Raw genomic sequence first — 10779 nt, forward strand, 5'->3', positions numbered from 1 at the left:
ATGAACAGTGTGAGTATAATAAAATGCTTTTTTTTTTTTTCCTGAGCCTCTCCTGTCTCCACCTGTGGCTGCACTTTGACCATCTCAAAGAATATAAATCATTCAAGGCCCTGTCAACTGAAAGAAAAATGCATAATGTAAAAGTTATGAGTTAACTTTTATTCGGGGGCCTTACTGAAGACTATAGCCCAGGAGACAGCCTCTCAGAGAGCTCTGAGGAACTGCTCTGAAGAGTAAGGGCGGAGCCAGGATATATATGAATTTTTTTTTGCTGGAAAAAACATGCAGTCAAACATAAAAAAATTACCGCCGGGAATTCCCTGGCGGTCTAGTGGTTAGGACTCCGCGCTTCCACTGCAGGGGCATGGCTACAATCCCTGGTCGGGGAACTAAGATCCTGCAAGATGTGCTGTATGGCCAAAGAAAAAAAAAAGATTACTGCTAATCACAAAGAACAGACATCTCAAGTTACTGATTTTAGTGCTTTTCTATGTATGGGAAGACGTAAGACTCTGGGGTCACTGAAAGTTTTCTTAGATATGCAACCTAACTATCCCAGGGTCAATATATCCAAAGCACAGAATGCTTCCTGTTTTTCTCCATCCTGAATTCCCCTTAGGATGCACTGTTGGTGGGTGACTCAAGCTAATGGCTTGATCCTTGCAGAACTGGAATCATGGGAAACATTTTTTCTTTACAATGCCCCTTGGGCATAGATCTTATCGAGGTTTGAGAGGCATTTCATGACCAATTTGACCCCTCGTGCTAGGAAGGCTCATTGCTAGGTCAGGTGAGGATCTCGGTGATAGGCTATTCATGTGCTATATCTGGATTAGACCCTGTTAATAACCTAAAATTCTCTGGATCATCCGTCTTACAAGTCTATTATCAACGAGGAAATGTTTTCCCTTGTTGCTTCTTCCCATATCTACAGTTGCACTATTACAATTAATTTTTTTTTAATTTATTAATTTATTTATTTTTGGCTGCATTGGGTCTTCATTGCTGCGCACGGACTTTCTCTAGTTGCGGCGAGCGCGGGCTACTCTTCCTTGCAGCGCGTGGCTTCTCACTGCAGTGGCTTCTCGTTGCAGAGCACGGGCTCTAGGCGCATGGGCTTCAGTAGTTGTGGCACATGGGCTTAGCTGCTCCGTGGCACGTGGGATCTTCCCGGACCAGGGCTCGAACCCATGTCCCTTGCATTGGCAGGCAGATTCTTAACCACTGTGCCACCAGGGAAGCCCATACAATTAATTTTATATAGAGCTATAAATGTGATCAATTGCCTCAAGATGTTTAGTCATCATTAATTTTGTCAGAGGCCTGGTTACACATTGGGTAATGCAAGAGACAACCATCCTATAAAACAGACAGGATGTAAGTAATATAGCTAGTAACATTAATAAGGTCATAGTACAACAAAAAGAGATACAAAGCATAAACAGCTTGAAAACAACCAAGAGAGAACAAATTAAAACAATGATTAGTATAGTATAACTAGTTGTAATCTGGATCACAAGAAGTCATCAAGTCCAGAGGGGAGCCAGCTGGAGAAGGCAAATTCTGGAGGGATCAGGTAAAGAGAAAAAGATAAATGTTTCATCTTCTTTTACAAAGGTATACTTTATCAACTTGCTGCAGGTCATAGTTAGCATAAGAGGAAAGGTTTTCCAGCTTAGTAGTATGATCTACAACTCATCAGAAACCTATATTTGTCAAAAAGTTCTCTTATGAATCTTCCTGAAGATCTTCACTTTATAAAAGCATCAGAGTAAAACGATGATTGTAAGTGACAAAAGACTTAAAATGGCTGTCTTAGGTCAGTCTCCCAAGGCAATAGAAATAAAAGCAAAAATAAACAAATGGGACCTAATCAAACTTACAAGCTTTTGTACAGAAAAAGAAACCATAAACAAAATGAAAAGACAATCTATGGACTAGGAGAAAATATTTGCAAATGATATGACCAACAAGGGCTTAATTTCCAAAATATACAAACAGCTCATACAACTCACTAACAAAAACAAATAACCCAATCAAAAAATGGACAGAAAACCTAAATAGACATTTCTCCAAAGAAGACATACAGATGGCCAACAGGCACACAAAAAGATGCTCAACATCACTAATTATTAGAGAAATGAACATCAAAACTGCAATAGGGGGGGCCTCCCTGGTGGTGCAGTGGTTAAGAATCCGCCTGCCAATGCAGGGGACACGGGTTCGAGCCCTGACCCGGGAAGATCCACATGCCACGGAGCAACTAAGCCTGTGCACCAAAACTTCTAAGCCTGCACGCCACAACTACTGAGGCCTTGTGCCACAACTACTGAAGCCCATGTGCCTAGAGCCCGTGCTCCGCAACAAGAGAATCCACCGCAAAGAGAAACCCATGCACTGCAATGAAGAGTAGCCCCTGCTCACTGCAACTAAAGAAAGCCTGCGCAGCAATGAAGACTCAACGCAGCCATAAATAAATAAATAAAAATAAAGTTCCCTTTAAAATATAATAAATAAATAAATTTTGAAAAGTGATTTTAAAAAAAATCCTACAATGGGGATGGACTTCCTTGGTGGTGCAGTGGCTAAGACTCTGCGCTCCCAATGCAGGGGGCCCGGGTTCGATCCCTGGTCAGGGAACTAGATCCCACACACATGCCACAACTAAGAGTTCGCATGCCGCAATTAAGGAGTCCACGAGTCGCAACTAAGGAGCACACCTGCTGCAAACAAGACCTGGCACAACCAAATAAATAAATAAACATTTTTAAAAAACTACAATGTATCACCTCACACCAGTCAGAATGGCCATCATTAAAAAGTCTATAAATAACAAATACTGGAGAGGGTGTTGAGAAAACGGAACCTTCCTACACTGTTGGTGGGAATGTAAATTGGTGCAGCCACTATGGAAAACAGTAGAGGTTCCTCAAAAAAGTAAAAATAGAGTTGCCATATGATCCTGCAATCCCACTCCTGGGCATATATCCAGAGAAAACTATAATTCAAAAAGATACATGCATCCCACCCGCTTTCATTGCAGCACTACTTACAACAGCCAAGACATGGGAACAACCTAAATGTCCATCAACAGATGAATAAAGAAGATGTGGTACATATATACAGTGGAATACTACTCAGTCATAAAAAAGAATGAAATAATGCTATTTGCAGCAACATGGATGGACCTAGAGATTATCACACTAAGTGAAGTAAGTCAGAAAGAGAAAGCAAAATACCGTATGATATCACTTATATGTGGAATCTAAAATATGACAAAAATGGGACTTCCCTGGTGGTCCAGTGGTAAAAACTCCACGCTTCCACTGTGGGTTCGATCCCTGGTCAGGGAAGTTTCACACATCTCACAGTGTGGCCAAAAAATAAATTTTTAAGATAAAATAAACTATGACGAACTTATCTACAAAACAGAAACCAACTCACAGACATAGAGAACAGACTTGTGGTTGCCGAGGGGGAGGGGGAGTGGGGGGAGGGATGGATTGGGAGTTTGGGATTAGCAGATGCAAACTATTATATATAGGATGGATAAACAACAAGGTCCTACTGTACAGCACAGGGAATTATATTCAATATCCTGTGATAAGCCATAATGGAAAATAATATGAAAAAGAATGTATATATGTATAACTGAATCACTGTGTTGTACAGTAGAAATTAATACATTATAAATCAACTATACGTCAATAAAATAAAAAAAATTTTAAAGACTTAAAATGGCATAAAGATCTGATTACAATGCAATTGACAAAGAAATTTGGTTATTTCTGTGACATACATTTTAAGGTAATAACTAGAATTATGACTGATAATATTATACTAAGACATATCAGATTTTTAGGATTTCCATATAATTTCTAGAATATCTATATTAATGACATTTACCCACACAATATAACCTAAGAAGGTTTATCACCACTTACTTGACAATGTTTCTCAGTAATTTAACATACCAAATAAACGTAATTAGTTTAATATCTCTCTTTGGGATGTTTCAGGGGCCCTCAAAAGCAGCCCAAGTTAGCTAGAGGTCAAAAGAACTTCACTTAGAATTCGACATGGGGAATTTTATCAAGGATATGAAAAGGTTTTAAAACACTTAGTCAAATAGGCTCACAGGTCACTGTGAAACAATACTTATTCACTCAACCAAAGTGACAATAAAAGATTTTAACGGCAAATACAGAAAGTTACAACAGATTACTTAAAAGGTAAAGAGGGCTTCCCTGGTGGCGCAGTGGTTGAGAGTCCGCCTGCCGATGCAGGGCACACGGGCTCGTGCCCCGGTCCTGGAAGATCCCACATGCCACGGAGCGGCTGGGCCTGTGAGCCATAGCCGCTGAGCCTGCGCGTCCGGAGCCTGTGCTCCGCAATGGGAGAGGCCACAACAGTGAGAGGCCCGCGTACCGCAGAAAAAGAAAAAGGTAAAGAAACTTTACAATTTGTTATCAAAAGCAGATCAATATTCCAAGAAAACTGTGTTCTCTTAAAACGGAAAGAAAAACAAATTCTAGTTTTGCTGAATCACTTTGCTGTACACCTGAAATTAACACAACATTGTATCAATAAATCAACTATACTTCAATTTTTTTAAAATTCTTGCTTTATACCACCTTTTTTTTTCTTTTTTATTTGATGCATCGGGTCTTAGTTGTGGTATGCGGATCTTTGTTGCAGCGTGCGGGCTTCTCTCTAGCTGTGGCATACGGGTTTTCTCTCTCTAGTTGTGGCGTGCGGGCTCCAGGGCGCATGGGCTCCGTAGTTTGCAGCAGGCGGGCTCTCTAGTTGAGGCGCCCGGACTCAGTAGTTGTGGCACGCAGGCTTAGTTGCCCCATGACATGTGGGATCTTAGTTCCCCAACCAGGGATCGAATCCTCATCCCCTGCATTGGAAGGCAGATTCTTTACCACTGGACCACCAGGGAAGTCCCTATATCAGCTTACTTTTAATATAAAAATTTATTTACTCAAATAAATTTAATTCTAATCTTAGCAAGTCCTAACCATGCACAAAATTCTTTTTTCAGGGTTTGGCCAACTAAAAAATGTCACTCGCGGGGGGCTTCCCTGGTGGCACAGTGGTTAAGAATCCGTCTGCCAACACAGGGGACACGGGTTCGAGCCCTGGTCTGGGAAGACCCCACATGCCGCAGAGCAACTAAGCCCGTGCGCCACAACTACTGAGCCTGTGCTCTAGAGCCCACGAGCTACAACTACTGAGCCCATGTGCCACAACTACTGAAGCCCGTGCGCCTACAGCCCGTGCTCCACAACAAGTCACCGCAATAAGAAGCCTGCGTACCACAACGAAGAGTAGCCCCTGCTCACTGCAACTAGAGAAAGCCTGTGTGCAGCAACAAAGGCCCAATGCAGTCAAAAATAAATAAATAAATTTATTTTTTTTAAATGTCACTCGCCATCTGGTTCTACAAGAATTAAGTCACTACAGTCACTGACCTTCAACACACCCTGAAAGTAATTCAGGGTCAAGATCAGGAATAAGGCACTCTGTGCTCTGGGAAAAGTGGCAAAACAGGCCTTCAGGGCTTCCCTGGTGGCGCAGCGGTTGGGAGCCCGCCTGCCGATGCAGGGGACGCGGGTTCGTGCCCCGATCCGGGAGGATCCCACATGCCGCGGAGCGGCTGGGCCCGTGAGCCATGGCCGCTGAGCCTGCCCGTCCGGAGCCTGTGCTCCGCAACGGGAGAGGCCACAGCAGTGAGAGGCCCACGTACCGCAAAAAAAAAAAAAAAAAAAAGGAAAAAAAAAAAAAAAACAGGCCTTCAGATAGATGTTTTCAGGAAAAAAATTTATGAACCCCAATTTTTGCATCTTCCCATTCTTAGAAAAGCACTAAAACCATTAACTAAGATATCTGTTCCTCATGAACAGCAACAACCTTCTACCAAGATGTGTGCCTGACTGCATGGACCCTTCTCCAAATCACATATATACTGATATCCCCACCTACTCTTTGGAGCAGTTCCTCAGAGCTGGGAGGCTATCTCCCGGGCTACAGTCCTCAGTAAGTCTCCAAATAAAACTGAAACACAGTTCTCACATTGTGGGGTTTTATTTCAGGCAACAGTTTCTTTCCTACAAACCTTTTATAACTTCCTTTTTTTTTTTGGTACGTGGGCCTCTCACTGCTGTGGCCTCTCCCGTTGTGGAGCACAGGCTCCGGACGCACAGGCTCAGTGGCCATGGCTCATGGGCCTAGCCGCTCCGCGGCATGTGGGATCTTCCTGGACCGGGGCACAAACCCGTGTCCCCTGCATCAGCAGGCGGACTCTCAACCACTGCGCCACCAGGGAAGCCCTATAACTTACTTTTTTACCTTCAGATTTTGTTCTGTGCTTTCCCCTTCTTTCTATGTCCCCAGGATAAAATTACTTTCTTTTCCCTTAAGAAAATGTATTTCCACTCCTTATACCTTTTTTTCCTTACAAAGATGTCTTCCTTATTAATTTTAGTAGTTTTAATTACATATATTAACTAGAATTCTTAATCTTTAAAAACCTTAATTTCTAGTCTAAACTAAGAAGTAAACAATTATGAACTGTCTTTCTTAATAAATTTATTTTTTTTAATTTTTGGCTGTGTTGGGTCTTCGTTGCTGTGCGCGGGCTTTTCCCTAGTTGTGGAGAGTGGGGGCTACTCTTCATTGTGGTGCGCAGGCTTCTCATTGTGGTGGCTTCTCTTGTTGCAGAGCATGGGCTCTAGGCATGTGGGCTTCAGTAGTTGTGGCACATGGGCTCAGTAGTTGTGGCTCGTGGGTTCTAGAGCGCAGGCTCAGCAGTTGTGGCTCACGGGCTTAGCTGCTCTGCGGCATGTGGGATCTTCCCAGACCAGGGCTCAAACCCGTGTCCTCTGCATTAGCAGGCATATTCTTAACCACTGTGCCACCAGGAAGCCCACGAACTGTCTTTTACATTAGCACTCTGCAGACTGGCAAACTTATAAATACTATCTATCTATCTATTTACTTATGGCTGCATTGGGTCTTCGTTGCTGCGCACGGGCTTTCTCTAGTTGCGGCGAGCCATGTCTACTCTTCGTTGCGGTGCATGGGCTTCTCCTTGTGGCAGCTTCTCTTGTTGTGGAGCACGGGCTCTAGGCACGTGGGCTTCAGTAGTTGTAGTGCACGGGCTCAGCAGTTGTGGCTCGTGGACTCTAGAGCGCAGGCTTAGTAGTTGTGGCGCATGGGCTTAGTTGCTCCACAGCATGTGGGATCTTCCCGGGCCAGGGCTCGAACATGTGTCCTCTGCATTGGCAGGTGGATTCTTAACCACTGTGCCACCAGGGAAGCCCTATAAATACTATTTATGATTTCTAAAAACATGTACTTTTGTTAGAAAAATTCTGTGTGACACCAAACATTTTTATTAATAGTCCTAAATATCCTTAATTTTTCTGTAAAAGGAAGTCTTTGTTCAGTAATTAACATTTCAGTATCTTGTTTGGGAATGACCTAGATATTTAATAAACTTCTGTCACTTAACTTAGCAAAATTCTATGGTTTCAACTTACCAAAAATCTGGAGAAACCATTTTTAAGCAGACATATCATAAAACATATTACTTTAAAGAGTTCACCTAAAAGCTCTTACCCCATTTATATCTATTTGTTCTCAACAATTATATTTAGATGACCCAAAAAAACTTCATGAGACAAAGTCAGTCATCTTCCCAAGCTATTTTTATTTTTGCTAATAAATTTTGTAACGGAGATAATATGATCTTATTTGACTTTTAGTAGACCTAGGTGTAATAAACCTAAGACATGTCTGTATTAAGTAAGCTAAGAAATTTAAACTTTAATATCAAATATTAATTTGAGTATTTCCTAGATCACATGAACTTGAGATTCATTTGGGTTAGTTTCTATTACACTTTAGAAATACTTAATTTGTATGTGCTTACTTTTTATTTTTTATTTTTTGCGGTACGCGGGCCTCTCACTGTTGTGGCCTCTCCCGTTGTGGAGCACAGGCTCCGGACGCGCAGGCTCAGTGGCCATGGCTCACGGGCCCAGCCGCTCCGCGGCATGTGGGATCTCCCGGACCGGGGCACGAACCCGTGTCCCCTGCATCGGCAGGCGGACTCTCAACCACTGCGCCACCAGGGAAGCCCTCTGCCCTATGATTATCGGGAGTACCTTGCTTAAATTTAGTGTGACTCCCAGATATAACTATAATTTGAGACCTTGTATTAATTAATTGCATAAGGGTTTGTGACTTAGTGCAGTACAGCAGATGGTAAAGTTAATTTAAAAACCATGTTGTAGAGGCCTGAAAGCCAAGTCCTTTATCTTTTTGGTTGTACAAATTCTTTTAGAATATTTCAGATTTCCAATTGGGTCAAATTGTGGACCTTTGTTTTAGTATTTTTCCTTCTTTTCCTCCCTCTCTTCCTTCCCTATTCTGTTTCCTTCACCAGTGGATATGCTTCGGTGGAGCGGGGTGACCTCTCTACCCTGGTATTTATAAATTTTTTCCTCCAGAGAGCCTCACATTAGTGCCATCAGAGTTAGGGACCTCTCCAGTGGGAGTTGTAGGGTTTAAAGACCTCGGGATTAGATTGGCTTTGCTGTGCTACAGGGATGCCATGGGTGTTTCCCCTAGAGCCCCAAGAGCCAGAATCTTACCTCAGAGGCGGGGCAGTAGCAGCAGCAGAGGTACTGAAGAGGCCTGATGAGCCCTCTGGTGTTAAGAGTGTAGATTCAGCCTGCCGCCTAAGGGCTGCCATTCCCCGTCTCACCTCGGTTTTGCTTTCTCTTTTTAAGGAACTACTCTTTCAGGAGTGACCGGCCAATGGAGCCAGCTCTTGCCCAGAGCATACCCGACCCCCCCATACCCTGTACTTTGAAGCCAAACAAGCACCACACTCAACAGATTCACTCTAAACACATGGTTCACCCTAAACACATAGGTGCCCACCAAGACATCGACCCAGGACCACTTTAAGAAGGGCCCCAATCCCGTACTTGCTCCCAAACAACAAGAAATTACCTGAATCCAGAACTGGTGGGGTCAATAATACAACACAGGGCAGGCAGCACAGCTCACAGCACGAGCTCCCCGACACCCAGCAGCCCACGGCACCGGCCGCCATCAGACAGCAGAGCAGGTGAGCGAGTCAGAGCAGAAGACAGACCCACGGGTGGTGGTCATGTGTGGATGCAGTGTGCCCCCCACACACACACACCAAGGGGGAAGGAAAAGGCTTATGAATCACATAACTGAGGTCTCAGGGAAGGGGCAGCCTCTCAAGCAGCACTGAAATGGCTTCAGAAAGCAAGGAAAGGAGCCTGGCCTGGGTGTTCACTGCAGTTAGGGCTGGGGCAATAGTTCCTGCACTGGCAGGGCTTGTGTGGCCGGAACCTCCTGCTCTAAAGGAGAGACCACTCAGGCTTCCTCATCAGTTTGCCCAGGTGGCGGCACAAGGGGAAGGGAAGGGAGGCTTAAGCTAGGGGCTGTCAAACATCAAAAAAAAACAACAAAAAAAAAACCAACAAGGACTTACTGTATAGCACAGGGAACTCTACCCAATATTCTGTGCTAACCTATATGAAAAAAGAATCTAAAGAAGAATGAATATAGGTTTAACTGAATCACTTTGCTGTACACCTAAAACTAACACATTGTAAATCAACTGTACTCCAATAAAATTAAAATATTTTTAAAATAATAAAAGAATAAGATTTAACAATTCAAAATATATACAAAAACTTTTTTTCAAAATGGGAACGACTCGTCATTACAAGGACAAAGGTGGGTCAAAAGACATGCGTTTGCAACTGTCTCTTTTCATATAAAGAGACACTAACAGGATGCTCAAGAAATGATCGACACTGGTTATTTGGGGGTGGCTGAAGCAAGAGCACTGGAGGGACCAGGATTTTCCAGTGATGAGTCTACTTCAGACCTTCTTATCTTTCAGATTTTTGCTAACCTTCTATGCATTTTTTTCTTAAGATTTTTTTTTGATGGGGACCATCTTCAAAGTGTTTATTGAATTTGTTACAATATTGCTTCTGTTTTGGGTTTTTGGCCACAACGCATGTGGGATCTTAGCTCGCTGACCAGGGATTGAACCTGCACCCCCTGCACCGGAAGACGAAGTCTTAACCACTGAACAGCCAGGGAAGTCCCCATGCATTTTTAATTTAAAATAAACTGAGTAATTTATAGAAACCCTCTTACCATTAAATAGTTTTTATTTATCTTGCTTTTTAAATTTGATTTTAACTTAATTTAATCTTAACTCTTCTACATAGGAAAACATCCAAAGATTTCATCCTTTACACACTAACAGTTATAAAACTGCAAATCATACAAAATGTTCATGAAATAAAATTTATATTTTAATGCAGGACAAGAGAATTTAAACATATTCTCTCTGCCCATTTGGGCCACTCCCCCCCCTTTTATGTGCAGTGTGCCTCTACGTTCTACATTAACCAGATCTCCTCAAAGACAGGAATGCCTCCTTGACCATAAAGAACAATTTTCTTCTGATTCCAGTAAGGATATGCCTTAAAAGATAACATTCCTCTCTCAGTCCTGTAAGGGGTCATGATGACCCATCACCTTGTGCCTGCAGATCTGGACTATGTAAAATGTCAATATGTCATTCTGATGAATACTTCTTTGCCTCAAAAACGTAGATAACTGTGCTTGGACTTCTAATAGGCTGAACAGTCCTCTGAGCTTTCTGAAAGACTGTCTCCTGCATATGAATCCTTGGGTGGGCTTGAATAA

At 42.8% G+C, this 10779-nt stretch overlaps 1 protein-coding gene across 1 annotated transcript in view; it reads left to right on the forward strand.

Moving 5' to 3' along the window:
* Nucleotides 1–10512, forward strand: part of LOC309819963 (uncharacterized protein) — a gene marked incomplete at its 3' end in the record, with an annotated part of 91147 nt that extends 80635 nt beyond the window's left edge. The window contains exon 6 of the mRNA XM_082650392.1: nt 10456–10512. Coding sequence (XP_082506518.1) covers nt 10456–10512 — 57 coding nt within the window. The remainder of the gene's footprint in view (nt 1–10455) is intronic.
* Nucleotides 10513–10779: the final 267 nt, after the last annotated feature.

The sequence above is a fragment of the Grampus griseus genome, assembly GCF_964374135.1.
Source record: "Grampus griseus genome assembly, chromosome: 3".
NCBI classification, from domain to species: Eukaryota; Metazoa; Chordata; class Mammalia; order Artiodactyla; family Delphinidae; genus Grampus; species Grampus griseus.